At 48.3% G+C, this 18,754-nt stretch overlaps 1 protein-coding gene and 1 long non-coding RNA gene across 8 annotated transcripts in view; one reads left to right on the top strand and one right to left on the bottom strand.

The window, feature by feature from the left end:
* LOC148331481 (P2X purinoceptor 3-like) overlaps positions 1 to 5,223 on the top strand; it is a 109,043-nt gene extending 103,820 nt beyond the window's left edge. For all 5 annotated transcript variants that reach the window (XM_088302289.1, XM_088302288.1, XM_088302291.1 and 2 more), the window contains one exon: positions 4,478 to 5,223. In XM_088302289.1, the coding sequence (XP_088158415.1) occupies positions 4,478 to 4,573 (96 nt within the window). In that variant the 3' untranslated portion in view covers positions 4,574 to 5,223. The remainder of the gene's footprint in view (positions 1 to 4,477) is intronic.
* Positions 3,239 to 17,564, bottom strand: LOC148331480 (uncharacterized). 3 transcript variants are annotated; one of them, XR_015844623.1, is made up of 4 exons: positions 17,484 to 17,564; positions 8,017 to 8,100; positions 7,394 to 7,510; positions 3,239 to 4,277 (listed from the first exon to the last, which is right to left on the bottom strand). It is a non-coding gene; the product is annotated as an uncharacterized LOC148331480 (long non-coding RNA). The 3 variants fall into 3 exon arrangements; XR_015844622.1 differs by lacking the exon at positions 17,484 to 17,564 and having other exon boundaries at positions 8,017 to 9,564; XR_015844624.1 differs by lacking the exons at positions 3,239 to 4,277; positions 17,484 to 17,564 and adding an exon at positions 6,857 to 7,191 and having other exon boundaries at positions 8,017 to 9,564.
* Positions 17,565 to 18,754: the final 1,190 nt, after the last annotated feature.

Below are 18,754 nucleotides of genomic sequence, written 5' to 3'. Positions count from 1 at the left end.
ACAGCTTGGGCCAAGAGCAAAGAAGTGGCTTCTCTCTCTCTTCAACCAATGCCTAACTTCACTAAAGCTCCCAAAGAAGTGGAAGAAGGCCAAAATCGTAGGTCTACTTAAACCAGGCAAAGACCCAGAGAAGCCTGAGAGCTATCGCCCAATTTCACTTCTTTGTACCACCTATAAACTCTTCGAAAAACTCCTCCTCAATAGGCTAACTCCATCAGTCGAAGACCAGCTTATTGAAGAACAAGCAGGCTTCAGACAAGGACGCTCCTGCTGTGGCCAAGTCCTCAACCTTGTCCAATTCATTGAGGATGGATTCGAGAAAAACCTCAAAACAGGAATAGTCCTGGTTGATCTAACAGCAGCATATGACACAGTCAACCACCGAAGCCTACTGATGAAAATGGCCACAATGGGAATAAATGGCCACATTGTAGATGTCATCAGAACCATCCTTAACAACAGGAGATTTTATGTTGAAATGGATGGCAAAAGGAGCAGATGGAGAAGTCAAAAGAACGGACTCCCACAAGGATCAGTGCTGTCCCCTCTGCTCTTCAACATTTACACTAATGACCAACCATCATATCCCAACACTAAACGCTTCATTTATGCAGATGATCTTTGCATTGCCACCCAAGCAAAGGACTTTAAAGACATTGAAAACTGTCTGACTGGAGCACTAAGTGTAACTGGCAAATATTACCAGCAATGGTCATTAAATGCCAACCCAGGGAAAACAAAGATATGTGCTTTCCACCTAAACAACCGGGAAGCATATCGAAAACTAAATATTGAATGGAATGGGAAAAATCTCACCCATGATGACCATCCAACTTATCTGGGTGTAACACTAGACAGGACTCTCTCCTTCAAACAACACCTAGAGAAACTTAGGAGCAAGGTGTCCTCTCGAGTCAACTTATTGAAAAAGCTGGCTGGAACAAAACAGATCCAAAGACATTGAGAACAACTGCTTTGGCTCTGTGTTTCTCAACAGCAGAATATTGTGCCCCCGTATGGTTTCGATCTGCCCATGCCAGCAAAATAGATCCTATCCTTAATGAAGCTTGCCGTGTGATAACTGGAGCATTAAGACCAACACCAGTCAATATCCTCCACAGGCTCTCGGGCATACCACCTCCTGCCTTGAGAAGAGAAACACACACCAAAGTGGAAAAACGCAAGCAAGAAAATTATAATCGCCATCCACTCTTCTCCCATGTACCAGTCCCTCCCAGGCTGAAATCTAGGAAAAGTTTCATTTCAACTGAAAGTCTGCCTGAAAACATCACCCCTAGACGGTACAGAATGAATAAATGGAGAGAAAAAGAAAACATGGGACCAGAACAACCGTGTGTCCCAAAACCAAAAGAAAAACTACCCAAGGGCACAAACCTTGAAAGGAAAAAATGGTGTACCCTAAACCGTGCAAGATCTGGTGTTGGGAAAACCAAAGACAACCTAACAAAATGGGGCCTTGCCACATCCTCAGTATGTGACTGTGGTTTCCTAAACCAAAATATGAAACATATCCAACTTGAATGTCCAATAAGCCCTGTATATATCACTCCACCAGACCTACAAAAGGTCACAGACAAGGCAAAAATATGGATAAACCACTGGTGTGACACGATATGATGATGATCTGAAATCAATGACTGGTTCACTAATAATTTCATGAAGCTTAACAGCAAAAAAAACCCCCGAAGTTCTTCTTTTTGGTACAAAATCAATACTATCCAAAGTTGGCAGTTTACCCATTCTCGTTGGCCAATCCATTGTTTACCCCTCCTGTCAGGTCAAGAGTCTGGGTGTCATCCTCGACAGCTCTCTATCTTTCCATAAGCATATCATTAACACAACCCGGTCTACTTTCATCTGCACAAAATCAGTCGACACCGCCCCTCCCTTTCCGCCTCATCCGCTTCTATCCTCGTTTTTCGCCTTATCACCTCCCATCTCGATTATTGCAACTCTCTCCTGTTCGGCCACCTTGGCCATAATGTATTGGAGGAATTGAATAATTTAAATCCCAAAACAATACTATAAAAACGCAGATAAACATTAAATATAACAATGGTTATAAATTCAAAACATTTTCCATGACATTAATGAAAAACAAATGCATTAATTAACATTGCCAGTCATACAGGTGGCCAGGCCTTTAGGTGACTCAAATTATTGCTATTGTAGTTCAACAGCAGTATAAGTCCCCACATTACGAAAGCCCGTATCTAAAGGTGCGACAAACATTTACGACCGTTGGCGAAGGGCCCAAAAGATACATTCACGTCAAGATTTGTTCAAGATTACAACGTTTGCGAATGGAAGCCAGGCATTTGCTAACATTGGGGGTTTTCCAAGCACCTCCGCTCTTTTTTGGCTCGCTTTGGAAACTGGACTGGCTGTCTCTTACAAGTTGCCGACAGACTGCAATTATTATTTTGTCCTACACTATTTGTCCATTGTCCACTTATCACATTTATGTGACAGAGTAAGCACATTCTCAAAACCATTTGGCTGCGGTGTAGTTTCACAGATTCTGCTCTATCTACGGCAACTGTATTGGCATGTAATTGCAACACGAGAACAAGCTCAACTTAAATTCGGCATAACTTCAGTATATTTCATATCCTTGTTTAGCAAAAGTTTGGTGTGGTCAAAACTGGATCTATTTCCATTTTTGCTCAAACGAACAAAACACCAAAATACCTGCCAGTGAATGGCTGAATGTTTGTGGACGGAAGTTCATCTAATTTACACAGAGTAATGAAATTGAATTGAATTAAAGAGATGTTAAATCGAAATAGCACACATATTGTAGCTAATTATTATCTTTGTTTGTTTTGGCATAAATAAAATGGTGGCGAGATCACACAGAATGTCAGAGTCTGCGGTCTGGTCGACGGGAATGGCAGCATAATAAAGCCCCGGATGAATAAATCAAGCCCCACATTTGACCAGAGGAGGTAGTCAGCAATGCTGCCACATGCTGGATGTATGTTGTGAACTTAAATATTGCAGCCGTCTTGGCTACTGCAAATATCAGCGGCTTGTGGTTGACGAAGTCAGTGAAGTGATGACCAGTGAAGCAGAAAACGTGTAACAATATAGCACGCTCCTCCAATCTTTGTGCATTTGGAAGAAACGAATTGTCTGATGTGTTACTATTTCTTGCAAGTCGACAAACTAACGTTACTTACCTAATATTGCAAAAAAATACCAAAAAACAATTCCAAAAGCTGAGCACATTTTATCAGCAACAGCGAGAAAGAATGGACAAGGTTAAAGTTAACAGCACACTCATCTCACCCACAGTGTCGACCTCATGCACATATCTGGTCATGTAAAACAAATTAAATAATAAAATACAGAAAAAAAAACACTAACACGAAAGTACTCAAGTCAATAAAATAACTATCATGTAAGAAAGAGAAACATTGGTATTTACAGTTTGTTACATGGTGAAAGGCATTGTGAGAGTATGCATATTCACATTTGTGTCAGCGGGAGTGACATAATTGTTTTCAGCGCAAGGACTGCTCACGCGTCCATACACGGCAATGGAGGAAAGAAAGAGATTTGCATTTTGAAGATGAAAGTCCAGTCACTATTTGATTTTTCTGTCAGCTAAAACCATAAATGTTAAGGTTTATTGCACACTCTGTACTGATAACTCATTTGTATAATGGTTCTGCGTTAATAAAAGTGTAAAAGCAATAGCAAGTACAATGCTAAAAAGATTGATGTACTCCATTGTGATGAATCACGTTATGTTTATGTCAAACTCCGCGTGTCACACAGCTGATCTGGGTGGAGCATGCAAACGGCGGATCGGAAAATATCACGTCAAATGTAAACAGAGATCTACATTCAGAATTATTTCAATCAGAATGACAGAAAAAGTCTCTATGTGAAGGTGGCTACTGACTGGCAGTGTGTCTTATGTTAACCCACCACTAAACCAATATGATTGGTTTGGATTGTTGAATATATTAATTGATAATCCTTGACACAGGGTGACCAAGGTATGGGGTTATAGCTTAAATCAGTAACCTGCACCTCCTCTTTATTTTATTTTTTTTTATTACTCTATCCCCCAGTTGGGTGCTTCTCAACATGTGTTGTCCCTTTTTTATTAACAAGCATACAGTATGGTTCTGAACCAAACGGGTGCATGTCTCTGTATGTGACCTGCGACCAAGTGGCGACCAGTTCAGGGTCGAGTCCACCTTTCACTTGAAGTCAGCCGGGATTGGTTCCAGCACCCCATAGTCCTGAACAGGATAAGTTGTATTAAAAATGTATGGAGAAGAAAATATGAATCATATTATCATCATTTTCACTTTCACTTTCTGAAGACATTATTTACATGTTTCTTCCATAAAACCCCCCAGTCGCAAGGATGGATAGATGGATATGTTGACTTCATGATTGCACAACTTTGCATACTTAACTTTTCTCTCATATATTGTAGGTATCAGACAACGCACTGGATTCTCAAAACTCCAGGCTTTATCGCAGCCAGCTTTCATTTAAAAAAAAAAAATTAATGTTTTATGAAGTCCAGTGACTTGGGAGCCTATCCCATTGAATATTACAACTAACAACAAGAGTGTCCAATGAGGTGGTGGTTTTTAACACATCAACAAAGAATGTATTTCAAAATATATACCAACATCTTTGCATGGTGAAAGTTTCTTTTTTTTTTTTTTAAGAAATACAAATCATTGGTGTCAGAAAATCTTATTTTGATAAAGGGATACAGTGCCTATGAACAACTTGGTTTCTGAACAATTTTTGAATAACATAGATTTGCTATTGTCATGCTGATTATTATTACTCCTTTATAAACACAAGATACATTTTGACCTTTGTGTCTTCATATATTCATTATATACTGTCAATTCAGTTATTTCAAGGCATTTTACAAATGTATTAGTACCAGGACAAAGCTCCACAGACATGAAAACAGGAAAACCAACGAAATGCCAAATGAACAAGATTGTTGGAAACAGAGGCAAGGGAAAAGTCCTGATTTCAATCTTGATCGAGGTTCGCTATTATGAACTATTCTTAGTATAAACAGATTTACTTTTTCAATGCAAACTATGTTTGATTTGTATTATGTGTGTAGACATTCATATTGACATATATTAGCAGGTCAGAATCAAACTGACATCTACACAGTCAGATTGCAGGCCAATTTGTTATGGGAATGGTTTCTGGTTACTTGACTTTTGACTTACTATTATACGGAGCCCCTTAGGGGACACGGAAGAGAAAAAAAAAACCTTTGCGTTCCCTCGCAAAATCTTTGCGTTCCCTTGCAAAGATTGCAAAGTGTTTTTTTTTTTTCGAGTGAATGTTTATTTTTTTTAATGCGCGTTTTTGTACTTCCGGGTCATCTTCCGTGTAAACAAACGCAGCAAAGATGGAGTGTGTTCACCCGTGGGCGAGTTTAATTGAATTTTACTTTGAAATTGTCTTGAAATACAAAGAAATAAAATCAGTTCTGGATATTAAGCACGGTTTTCAAATAAGTGAAAGACAGTTCCAAGCCCTCCTCCATGATTGGTGCCGCCTCCAAAGTACTGTCGTCTCTTGAACAGCAGCGCATTCAAGGCAAGGGTAGTCAAACTGACCCGGAAGTGCAAAAACGCGCATTAAAAAAATAAATAAATAAACAACTTTGCGTTCCCTCGCAAACTTTGCAAGGAAACGCAATCTTTGCAAGGGAACGCAAAGATTTTGCGAGGGAACGCAAATTATTTTTTTTTCTCTTCCATGTCCCCTAAGGGGCTCCGTACTATTGCTTATTACTGTAGTACTGTAATTTTCCCTGTGTAAAACTCACCGCTCGGGGATCAGATCCAGCCACTAAAGCAACTCATGTGCCTCTACTTCATGTTTAATGCGAAAATTAAGATCAAAATTTGTAAACTGTCTTCACTTGTCGGTTTGTTCAAACCCCTTACAATAAATTGAACAATTGTTGAAACATATATTTTATTGTTTTCCTTTTTAATTTCAAAACTAGCTATCCACCACTTTGTTGTGTATTGTAACTGGATGAGATGATTACATAAATTTAAGTGGTTTCACAGTCAACCGGCCCACTGACGGAAACCATAGCAACAATGTGGCCTGCATCACAAGTGAGTTCGACATCCGGTTGTCAGGTTGAGGTGGAGCGGGACCCGGATGCAGGAAGCGAGGCTGGAGTAACTCAAAAGGGTATTTAATGTAGAGAAAAAAGGCAAGCAAGGAACTAGGGAAATCAAAAATATCGAAGTACAAAACAACGATCAAAGTAACCAAACAAATACTTGAAAACAAACTTGGACAAAAAGGCACGAGATAACACGACAGGAAACAAGCAGGAAAACAACTTACGTAGACAACTGATATGGACAATGGCATACACTAAAAGCAAACAGGGTACTAAATACAAACAAATTAAACAGGCAATGAGGAACACCTGGTACAGAAGCCCAATATGGGTCAAACGTTTGCTTGCATCACTTGTGTTGAGCACTGTGTGGCGCTGCCCCTAAGCGTATAAAAGAAAGGACGAAGAAAGAGTGGATAAGTGTTGACCAGAAGGACGTACAGGTTTTGACCGCTCTGGCGCAGTTGTAAATCCTGATGGATACTTTGTGTTTTATTGTGATTTTAAGTTTTGGAGACTAATGCATAAACTATAAATTTTAGCAAATCACTTATAGACTCTCTGATCAATGACACAGCCAAACAGCAACTGGTACACAAAGCCGCCAGCGTGCCAGACCAAGCGACAGCAAGCAAGACTTCCCAGTATTAGACTGGCTATTACTCCTTGACATAGGGATGGAGGGAGCTGATTGTTTTACACGAGGGAATGGGGTGACAGCTGTTGGGGAGCCAGCACTGGGGGCTGCAGCTGTTGGGGAGCCGGAACTGTGGGCCGCAGCAGTCAAGGAGCCGGCACTGGGGGCTGCGGCCGCCATGGGTGTACGGGAGAACAAGAGACACGATGGGCCGAGACTAAAGGTATGTGTGAACATGGACTACAAAAGCTGGGTGGAACTAAGTGCCGTGGCAAAACCTTTACCTGGGCACCGTCTTTGGCCACCCCGTGTGGAGGTCTGGGATAGATTTCCAATTGGGTGCCCATGTAAAGGTCCGCTGTGAGGCATTCAGGGCTGGACTCTAAGGAATCAAAAGTAAAAAGTGACCAAAACTGACTGGGGGGAGGAACCTGATGGGGAATAAAAATCGGGAATCCAAAACGTTGCAAATATATTAAAATCATCTTCAAAATCACAATCTACTAAAACAGGGAGAGGTGAAATGGCAGGAGTCACGATGAAACGAAGAGGGAGAAACTGGCTTTGAGGAAAACAGAACTCACATGAAATGATTGCGGGTGATCGGCAGGTTGAGCCACATAATAGGCTGACCAGCAACGTTGAGTACGTCGTCGTGTGCTTCCCACATCCAGTAGTTCTCGGTTCATTATGTCAGGGTTCTGTGTGGTTGAAGACCCAAATGCAGGGAAATGAGGCAAGTGTAACTTAAATGAATATTTAATGTAAAGAAAACCAAAAGGCACTGGGAGAAACTAAAATATCAAAGGTAACGAAACAAAAACTAGCAAAATAATTGACTATGAAAACTGATACATTCTGTGGAAAGAACAGACATATTTACAAACAAATTAACACAACAACAAGGAACACCTGGACAAGACGCAAAGGGTTTTGGCGGGAGCTGACTGGTTAACACTAGCAAGACAAACAGAGGTGGACACAATCAGCTTTAACAAGAGATAAACCAAACACAAGGAAAAACATGAAACACTAAACAAAAACAACAAACAGACCATGACACCAGTATTTTCTGGGTTTCTGTAATTTCTCGCAAATGAATGAGGGAATGTTGATGGAAATTGAAGTAGCTCACACAGCTACACTGACATAGCACAGTCTGTTTCTTGTTTTTCATATCCATCCATACATATATCTGGTGGCTTACCCTGGCTTTTATTGAAGCGGATGTGCCAGGCAGTGATTATGGTACTGAGACAAGCAATCAAGGTATTTGCAAATCCAAGTCAACCTACAAAAAAGAGACACAGTGACTCATTTGAAATTAGCCCATTTCCAATCACTAAACCTGTGTGGCTATTTGCCCAGTGGATTTAGAGTAAAAGGTGTTTTACTGTCTATACACGAATGAAAGCCGCTTGATGATAATACATAAGCGTTCGGTGATTAGTGGCCGTTTACGTAATAACCGTATGTCACTAAATCACCTGAGGCAATCGTTACTTACTTATCGTTAATTCCCCTAATAGTTATATTATAGCCGGTGTTGTTGTATCCCAGCTATTTGGAACATAAAAGTCACTTCACCTTACAACGAAAACATGGGCTGTATAGTAACAATTCTTTCCATCAAGATACAATTCAGCTGTATTTTTTTCCTTTCCTTTTTCAAAGTAATAAGATCGCTTTCCCAAACTGGGAAAAACTTTCTCTTCCTGAATGGCTTGATAAAACAGTGATATGTTGATAATAATAATTGACAAGCCAATTACAAAGTCCTCACAAAACGGGAACCCTCCATCGCGTTTTGTTGCTCCTTAAATCAAAAACTGAGCTTCATGATGCACTTCCTGAACCAATCACGTTGTGCGGCCAGTTTCAAGGCTTTGACTGTCACCACCTACGTCACTGGAGCATTTTCTTGGCGGGCGCTTCAAATACTCGTTCCCAGTTTCCTTGGTACACGCACCGGGTCTCGACACATCACTATCGTATATCAATTGGTAAATTTTGACATTAAAACTTATCACCAATTTTGCATAAGATGCAAAATATCTGCCAATCCGATCCAGTTGATAAGATTTGTGGAATCTCTTAATTGTTATCCATTGCTGCTTTGACTCTCCTGACCGTGGTCGGGGAACGCAGGGGAGATCCGTTTCCAAGGCTGGAATTGGCTCTGGGATCGCGGCCGGTGCACGTTGTCATAAGGTGGAGCCCTTAAACTCAGTAACATGTAGTAGGAAGACAGTGGTTATACCTGTAGGCTCGCTTTATTTTATACACTTTAAGTATTGTATTACGATTACTGGCATTATTTTAAACACTTGGGAGACAGAATGTCGGTTATTTAATTTAGCAGGTTCATATTTACTGAATGCATTTATTAAACAAGAAGCATTTATCAAATGAAACTAGAAGCACTGGTCACAAAAATGACTGGGATTGTAGTCCTGATGTTTACTGATTTATTATATTATTCTCATATGCTAAATTTATAGTACTTTAATTAAAATGTGTGAACTTTATTGAAATGTTTAGTAGTGAGACAAACTGACACACATAGCATTTCCATGACCTGCTCTCACGTTCACAGCACTTCATGGACAAATATGACGAAGCACATTCTCCACATTGGCTGTAGAAATGCAAACATACCAAATTGGGCACGGAGGACTCACACAGACGCTATCGCAAAAAACACATTCCAAAAGACATAACAATTGGAGATTGGAGCACACACACACACATACACTTGCACATACACACGCACACACCGACAAGATTACAGAGGAATGTCAGAGGGGAGAGAGACGGAGAGACTGCCCGCCGGAGAAGGCCAGCCTTGGCGTGCCAGTCTTGGGGACCAGACGGGAATCAACCATCCAGACAATGACTAAACCTGGAGAGAACCTTCCCTTGGACGTGGACCAGTCCCGCGGGAGGGAGGGAGGACAACCGATTCAACCTACATTACCCTTGACATAAAAAACTCCTATAAAAAGTGAAGCTGGGCTGAAAGATGGCGCGCATTTTTCGACTGTGCTCGCCCGAGTACAGATTCTCGTTAGATTAAGAAAAAGCCGCTCAGATATCTGTCTTTGTACTATTTCCTGAAGTCCATAAATCGAAGAAACTAAATATCGGAACTCTAATCAGTTGTTGAGTCTTTATTTGACCCTTTTCTTCTTGAGTACAAAAAAACGAACATGCATTGGAATAAGTTTGGATTTTAAGGTTCATTTACTATTTCTCATTTCCTCGTTGACTCAACTCCAACACACTCCTCAACTTTGCCTCTACACTTGTCACTCATTTCCTGGCTCGCCACTGCAGCATATCTGCACCTCTACCTCTACTGCACTCTTCCTGACGCATGCGCACACCACACCCACAGGTCACACACAAGCCTGTTGTCACAACACTTGCAACATAGTCTTATACAGCAAAAAAACCATAACTGTGGGGGTTCGGGTTAGGGGGCCTGCCAAGCTTTTTCCCTTTTCCCTAGGTTCCGGCTGTTTTCCGCCAGGCACGCCTCCGACCGGAGAGGGCGTCGGCTCCTGCGCACCTGCTGCCCATCATCAGCAATCACCGCGGGGGTTTAAAGCTCAGCGCTGCCAGGAGCCAGACGTGACCTACCTCGGTACCCGGTCCACGTCGACGTTCGCCTCGTGCACGTCCGCTCCTTGTGTTATGCAACCCGAGTTAACCATTGTCTTTCCTCGCTCTCCCTCCAGCCGCCCAGCGCCAGCCCGAGCCCGATCCTCCTCCGCCGCCAGCCGCCGAGCCCCGGAGCGTCGATCGCACCTCGTACGCCCGTACGCCGCCTGCCTGCCCTTCTCAGCCTCCGCCGGCTCGCCGCCGCCTTCGCCTCCACGCCGCTCTCCGCGCCCGCGTTCCTCCCGCCACAGCGCCGGTGCACACTCAGCGCGCCGTCTCCGCTGCACCTCCGCGAGCGCACACCTCGCCACCCCGGCGAGCACCCCGGCGCTGACCCGCCGCTCCTCCACCTGTCCTCCTGCCCTGCTCCCGGCACCCGTTCCTCTCCCCCCGAACCCTTCAATAAATCCTCCTCAACCATCCTCGCTTGCTCTTGGGTCCAGTTTTCCTTTCTCACGGTTCCCTGAACCGTTACAGAATAATCCGGCCTCAATGGACCCAGCGAGCTCGGATTCCCTCCAAGAGGCCCTCTCCCACCAAGGCAGACAGCTGGGAAGACACGAGAGGATGATGCAGGAGTTCATGGACTCCGTCCAGGCTCTCCACCACCAACTCGCGCTCCTTTCGAAGCAGGTCAGCTCTCTTCCCTCTGCTTCCGGCCTCCCGGAGGGCACCTCCCCGGTCCCTTCTCCCCCTCCTCCGCCCGCCGTGTTCCCTTCGAGCGGCAGGGAACCCCATGTCCCCACTCCCGAGCCGTTTTCCGGTGATCTGGGCTCTTGTAGCCAGTTCATATTGAGCACCTCGTTGGTGTTCGATCTCCAACCCCAAAGTTACCCGACCGATCGAGCTCGCATCGCCTACATGGTGAACCTGCTCCGCGGCCGCGCCGCGAAATGGGCCACCGCCTTGTGGGAGGCATCGGCCCCGGCGATGGCCTCCTACTCCGACTTCTGCCAAGAGTTGCGGCGGGTATTCGACCATCCCGTCAAGGGACGCGAGGCCACCCGCCGATTGCTCGCACTCCGGCAGGGTTCCCGCTCCGCCGCCGACTTTTCGGTGGAGTTCCGCATTCTCGCCCACGAGTGCGGGTGGAACGAGCCCGCCCTTCGGGGAGTGTTCCTCAACGGGCTGACGGACCAGCTCAAGGATGAGCTGGCCGTTCGGGATGAGACCGCCTCTCTCGAAGACCTCATTGCCCTGGCTATTAAGGTAGACAACCGGTTGCGGGAGCGGCAGTCCGAGCGGACGCGTAGGTCGCCCCGTCCGGCGGCACGCGCTCCCGCACCTCCCGTCGACTTCCCTCCGCGACTACCGGTTACGCCTCCCGTCGGACAGGAGGAGCCCATGCAGCTGGGGAGAACCCGCCTGGATCCTCAGGAACGCCAGAGGCGCCTCTCGAGCCAGCTATGCCTCTATTGTGGCAACCCCGGTCACTACATCGCCGCTTGCCACGTGAAGCCAAAAGAGGGGGCTCGCCGCTGATCAGGAGTCCCGCGGCGAGCCATAACGTGTCAGCTACGGGCTCCTCTTCACGCATGTCCATCCCAGCCCGCCTCCTCTGGCAGACCCAATCCCTCTCGGTCGCCGTACTGGTGGACTCCGGAGCGGATGGGAACTTCCTGGACCTGGCTCTGGCTCGCCGGCTGGGTGTCCCCCTGGAGCCTCTCCCTTCCCCACGGCGCGTGGTGGCTCTGGATGGACGCCTCATCTCCCAGGTCTTCCATCAAACGGGACCCCTAACCCTTATTGTTTCCGGCAACCACCGGGAGACCATCCAGCTCCTCCTAATCCACTCGCCACAAGTCCCCCTGGTCCTGGGTTTCCCGTGGCTCCAGCTACACAACCCCGCGATAGACTGGAGGAGATGTGCAATCACCGGGTGGAGCGAGCTTTGCCACTCACAGTGCCTTCTGTCCGCCGACCCCGCTCCCCGATCGGTTCCTCGCTCCCCGGCTCCACCCGACCTGGCGTCCGTCCCCACGGACTACCATGACCTGGCCCAGGTTTTTTGCAAAGACCTCGCCCGCACCCTTCCTCCCCATCGGCCCTATGACTGCGCCATAGACCTCTTTCCCGGAGCTCCGCTGCCCAGCTCCCGGCTGTACAACATCTCCCGTCCCGAGAAGGAGGCCCTCGAGACCTACATCCGCGACTCCCTGGCGGCCGGTCTGATTCGGCCCTCTTTCTCGCCCCTGGGAGCGGGTTTCTTTTTTGTCAAGAAGAAAGACTCCTCCCTTCGCCCTTGCATTGACTTCAAGGCTCTCAACGGCATCACAGTCAAAAATAAGACCTCTCTGCCCCTCATAGACCCCTCGTTCGAGCCCCTCTGCGAAGCCCAGGTCTTCTCCAAGCTCGATCTCCGGAACGCCTACCATTTGGTCCGCATCCGCGAGGGCGATGAATGGAAGACGGCCTTCAATACCCCCCTTGGACATTTTGAGTATCTCGTCATGCCCTTCGGCCTCACCAACGCCCCCGCCGTTTTTCAAGCTCTCATGACCGACATTCTCCGGGATATGCTCAACCGTTTCGTCTTTATTTACCTGGATGACATCCTCATCTTCTCCCGATCCCTCGAGGACCACTGCCGCCACGTCCGATCAGTCCTCCAGCGCCTGCTGGAAAACCGCCTGTTCGTGAAACCGGAGAAATGCGAGTTCCACGTCCCATCGATCCATTTCCTGGGCTACGTCATCGCCCAGGGTCAACTCCAGCCGGATCCCGCCAAGATCCAGGCGGTGGTGGAGTGGCCTACTCCCACTACTCGCAAGGAACTCCAACGCTTCCTGGGGTTCGCTAATTTCTACCGTCGATTCATCCGCAATTACAGCAAGGTTGCTAGTCCTCTCACGGCCCTCACCTCCACCCTCACCCCCTTTCAGTGGACTCCGGCAGCGGCTCAAGCTTTCGGGCATCTTAAGGAAGCCTTCACCAGCGCTCCGGTCCTCAGACACCCCGATCCCGCACTCCAGTTCGTGGTGGAGGTGGATGCTTCCGACACGGGGGCGGGAGCGGTGCTCTCCCAGCGGGACCCCGACACCCAGAAGACTCATCCATGCGCCTTCTTCTCCCGACGCCTGTCCCCCGCCGAGAAGAACTATGACGTCGGCAATCGGGAGTTGCTGGCAGTCGTCTGGGCTCTCCAGGAGTGGCGGCACTGGCTGGAGGGCACCGCCGTCCCCTTCCTCGTCTGGACCGACCACAAAAATCTGGCCTACCTGCAGTCAGCCAAGCGGATGAACCCCCGTCAAGCCCGTTGGCACCTCTTCTTGAGCCGATTCAACTTCACCCTTTCCTTCCGTCCCGGGTCGAACAACGGCAAGGCGGACGCCCTCTCCCGGATGTTCGCTCCGCCTGCCAGTCCGGAGACCACACAGACCATTCTCCCGTCCTCCTGTCTCCTGGGGGCGGCCTCCTGGGAGATCGAGCGCACGGTTCGCGAGGCGCAGAAAACCCAACCCGATCCCCGACCTGACCCCTCGGACCTCCTCTTCGTCCCCGATGCCGCACGCTCCCAGGTCCTCCAGTGGGGGCACTCCTCCTCGCTCACCTGCCACCCTGGCGTCACGCGCACCCTTCGCTTCCTCCAAGCGCACTTCTGGTGGCCCAGTATGACAAAAGACACGCGAGAATTCGTGCTGGCCTGCTCGGTTTGCGCCCGCGGAAAGGCCTCACACTCGGCTCCGGCCGGTCTTCTCCACCCTCTGCCTATCCCGAGCCGCCCCTGGTCCCACATCGCTGTGGACTTCGTCACGGGTCTTCCTTCGTCCAAAGGACACACAGTTATCCTCACCATTATCGACCGCTTCTCCAAGAGCGTCCACTTCGTTCCCCTTCCCAAGCTACCCACCGCCTTGGAGACAGCCACGCTCCTGACCCAGCACGTTTTCCGGCTCCACGGCCTCCCGCAAGACATCGTCTCCGACCGGGGCCCCCAGTTCTCTTCCCAGGTTTGGAGGGAGTTCTGTAAGGCAGTGGGCGCCACAGCCAGCCTTTCCTCCGGTTACCACCCGCAGACCAACGGGCAGACCGAGCGGGCCAATCAACACCTGGAGGCAGCGCTGCGGTGCGTGGTGGCCCGGAACCCCGAGACATGGAGCGAGGCTCTCGCATGGATCGAGTATGCCCACAACTCCCTCTCCTGCGCCTCGACAGGTATGTCGCCGTTCATGGCCTGTCTTGGCTACCAACCTCCCCTTTTTGCGGAGCAGGAGCGTGCAGTGGCGGTTCCCTCGGTGGAGGAACACATCAGTCGGGCCAAGGCCGTCTGGGCAGAGGTCAAGGCCTCCCTCACCCGCTCGGCGCAACGCAACAAGCGCCTGGCGGACCGTCGTCGAACCCCAGCTCCCGACTACCAGCCCGGTCAGCAGGTCTGGCTCTCGACCCGCGACCTTCCCCTCCAGACCAATTCACGTAAGCTGTCTCCGCGCTACATTGGTCCCTTTCCCATCACCAAGATCATTAACCCCTGTTCTGTCAGACTAAAGCTCCCCGATTCCCTCAAGATCCACCCCACCTTCCACGTTTCTCTCCTCAAGCCGGTCTCTTCCAGCGTCCTAAGCCCTCCGACCATCTCCCCTCCACCCCCCCTGATGATCGACGACCACCCAGCCTTCACGGTCTCCAAAGTGTTGGACGTTAGACGTCGGGGGAGGGGGTTTCAGTTCCTCGTGGACTGGGAGGGTTACGGTCCGGAGGAACGTTCTTGGATCTCCCGCAAGCTCTTCATTGTCGACTCCCCGATCCGGGAGTTTTACGCCACACACCCGGACAAACCAGGAAGGACGCCAGGAGGCGTCCGTTGAGGGGGGGGTACTGTGGGGGTTCGGGTTAGGGGGCCTGCCAAGCTTTTTCCCTTTTCCCTAGGTTCCGGCTGTTTTCCGCCAGGCACGCCTCCGACCGGAGAGGGCGTCGACTCCTGCGCACCTGTTGCCCATCATCAGCAATCACCGCGGGGGTTTAAAGCTCAGCGCTGCCAGGAGCCAGACGCCGGATTAAATCCGTGACCTACCTCGGTACCCGGTCCACGTCGACGTTCGCCTCGTGCACGTCCGCTCCTTGTGTTATGCAACCCGAGTTAACCATTGTCTTTCCTCGCTCTCCCTCCAGCCGCCCAGCGCCAGCCCGAGCCCGATCCTCCTCCGCCGCCAGCCGCCGAGCCCCGGAGCGCCGATCGCACCTCGTACGCCCGTACGCCGCCTGCCTGCCCTTCTCAGCCTCCGCTGACTCGCCGCTCCTGCACCTGTCCTCCTGCCCTGCTCCCGGCACCCGTTCCTCTCCCCCCGAACCCTTCAATAAATCCTCCTCAACCATCCTCGCTTGCTCTTGGGTCCAGTTTTCCTTTCTCACGGTTCCCTGAACCGTTACAATAACATTAAAAAGCAAAAAAAGCAACCACTCAGAAATATATTTTTAAACACCTAAATAATAGAGTATAAAGAATCATAATATGAAATAATCATTGGACCATTATGCTGCTTGCTGATGTTCACGGAGTTGTGGCTAACAGAGCTAACGCCGGACGCCGTCCGGGAATTGGACGGCTTCCAAATCCTATGTGCGGACAGGTCACTGGAGAGCGGGAAGTGGAAAGGAAGAGGGCTGGCTGTGTTTTTTAATGATAGATGGTCACTATTACTATTAAGGAGCAACTTTGCAGTCGGGACATTGAGCTGCTAGCTGTTAGCATGCATCCGTACTACATCCCACAAGAGTTCAGTCATGTTATTGCGGTGGCGGTGTACGCACCTTGCTCCGCTAGCAGTGTGTCAGCCTGTTACAGACTGACTGCAGCTGTGAGCAGGCTCCAAACACAGCACCCAAACGCCCTGCTCCTCATCTTTAGTGACTTCAATCATGCTTCTACTTACCTCTCTGCCTTCATTCACACAATATGTCACCTGTCACACCAGAGACAATAAAATATTGGACCCTTTTTATGCCAACACCAAGGAGGTGACCACATCACTGTCCCTCTCCCCGCTAGGCAAAGCTGATCACAACTTGGTGGATCTACTGCCTGTGTACAAACCTCTGGTCTGCAGGCAGCCAGCTGCGACACGCACAGTTCAAAGATGGTCTGGAGAAGCCGAGGAGGCCTGAAAGGACTGTTTCAACACAACTGTGTGGGAGGTATTCAGCGAAGCCCAAGAAGAGGGCCATGAGACCATGGTCGGAAAAGGGTGCAGTTCCCTCAACAGGTCGGGATGAGATCCTGCCCCGAGTGGAGGAGTTCAAGCATCTTGGGGTCTTGTTCACAGTAAGGGGAGGATGGACCATGAGTTTGACATGTGGATCGGTGCAGCGTCTGCAGTGATGCAGGTCCTTCATGTGAAGAGTGAGCTCAGCGAGAAGGCTCTTAATTTACCAGTCGATTTACATTCCTACCCTCAAGAATAAACCTCACGAAAGAACAAGATCCCGGATTCAAACGTCTGAAATGAGTTTTCTTCGCAGGGTGTTTGGCCTCACCTCGTTTCCTAATTGTTTGATTAGGTGATCATTCAAGCCATATGTAAAGTTTGGCTGCGAGCATGTTACGAGCAGTCTTGTTATCACTCCCTGTTCGGCGTTACACAATTTTTTTCCGCTTCTAGATGCCCGTGCGTCATCTCTACACACATCAGTACTGGCATGCATGTGACTCAAGGACGGTTGTTGGCTGTATCATTTTAAGGGTAAGAATACTGAGATCACTCGTACATTTCAGGGAGGAAAAACACATGCGCCTTTGACCCGAACAACCAACTTGTTTTTATTTTTGTTTGAACACTTCCTGTTGTCTCATACAGCATACATAACACCAATGTTCCCTCAAATTTACCATGCGTCTGAGCAGTCAGAAAAACTTCCTGAGCGTCTGGAGAAGCCGAGGAGGCCTTAAAGGACTGTTTTACCACAACTTTAGCACAATGGGAGGTATTCAGCGAAGCCCACAGGCAGGACATTAATACTCTTAACGGACACGATTACAGATCATAAGAATTTCTGCATGGAGAACGCCATACTCACCAGGACAGTAAGATGTTTCTCCAACAATAAACCCTGGATCACACCGGACATTAAAGCTCTCCTGAACTTCTGTGTCAGGCGACAAGGAGGAGCTGAAGAGAGTGCAACGCCAGCTGAGAAGGAGGATCAGAGAGGAGAAAAAGTCAGACAGGATGAGGATGGAGGTACAGCTGCAGCAGAATAATGCCAGGGATTGCTGGATGGGCCTGAAGACCATCTCAGCCAACGGGCAACCCAAGACCCAAAAGGGGGGGGGCTTCAGTGGGCAAATGAGTTGAACCTATTTTTCAATAGGTTTGATCAAATGCCTACCCCCGCTCAGTCTCCCCTGCTGCAGCCCCCACCACCTCCTCCTGCTGCTCAGCCTTGTTCCTCACAACATCTCAGGTGAAGAACCAGCTGAGGAAGATGAAGGCGTGAAAGGCAGCAGGTCCATATGGGACTATTTCCCAGCTCCTCAAATCAGACCAGCTGTGTGGAATTGTCCAACATGAGCCTAAAGCTGGGCAGAGTCGCCCAGCTGTGGAAAACATCCTGACTGGTTCCAGTACCAAAGACCCACCATCCAAGAGAGCTCAACAACTTCAGACCAAAGGCGCTGAAGTCTCGTCTGATGAATACCCTGGAGAGACTGGTCCTCGTCCATCTGCGCCCCCGGTCATTAAATCGTGAAATGCAGTTAATTTATTAATTTCTTTTGATACTAATCTTTGCTGCATAATTGGTGTCCTGTCGCGAGAACTAGTTAGGGGCACTGAAAGGTCCCTATAGTTTTTGTAGAAATTATTATTATTATTATTATGCCTCTAAAGTCTCACATTTTTGAGAACCTAAACGTGAACAAAAGCTCACTATAGATGGCACACCCTTTGGGCCTGGCAAAAAGTTTGCTTTTTTGTCGTCGCGGTACACTAGTAATAAAAAATGGATCTGCAGCTCCCCCTAGAATGATTCATCAGAGGTTTTTCAAAGCCTTGCCCCAGTAAAGCCATGCAAATTGGGAGGCACGCGTAGAACCCTGAGACGTAAAAAAAAAAAAATACTTGGTATCCTTGTCCTAACATGTACAGAAAGTGAGTTCTGAGTATTTGAAAGTAAGTTGAAATGGCCCAATTTTGCACATTTACAGGCGTCATACGTTTGCCCCCTTGTCCTTGACAGTTAACGCGATTTACTTCAAATTTGGGTTGTACAATTTCGACATTTGAGACAACAATATTTTACGTTTTCAAGCGACGATATGACCGAGGCGGACCATCAAACTTTGAGCT

Source organism: Idiotropiscis lumnitzeri, chromosome 8 (assembly GCF_059441095.1).
Source record: "Idiotropiscis lumnitzeri isolate Australia: NSW breed Sydney's pygmy pipehorse chromosome 8, RoL_Ilum_1.0, whole genome shotgun sequence".
Lineage (NCBI taxonomy): Eukaryota > Metazoa > Chordata > Actinopteri > Syngnathiformes > Syngnathidae > Idiotropiscis > Idiotropiscis lumnitzeri.
This window is presented reverse-complemented; position numbering and strand designations above follow the sequence as displayed.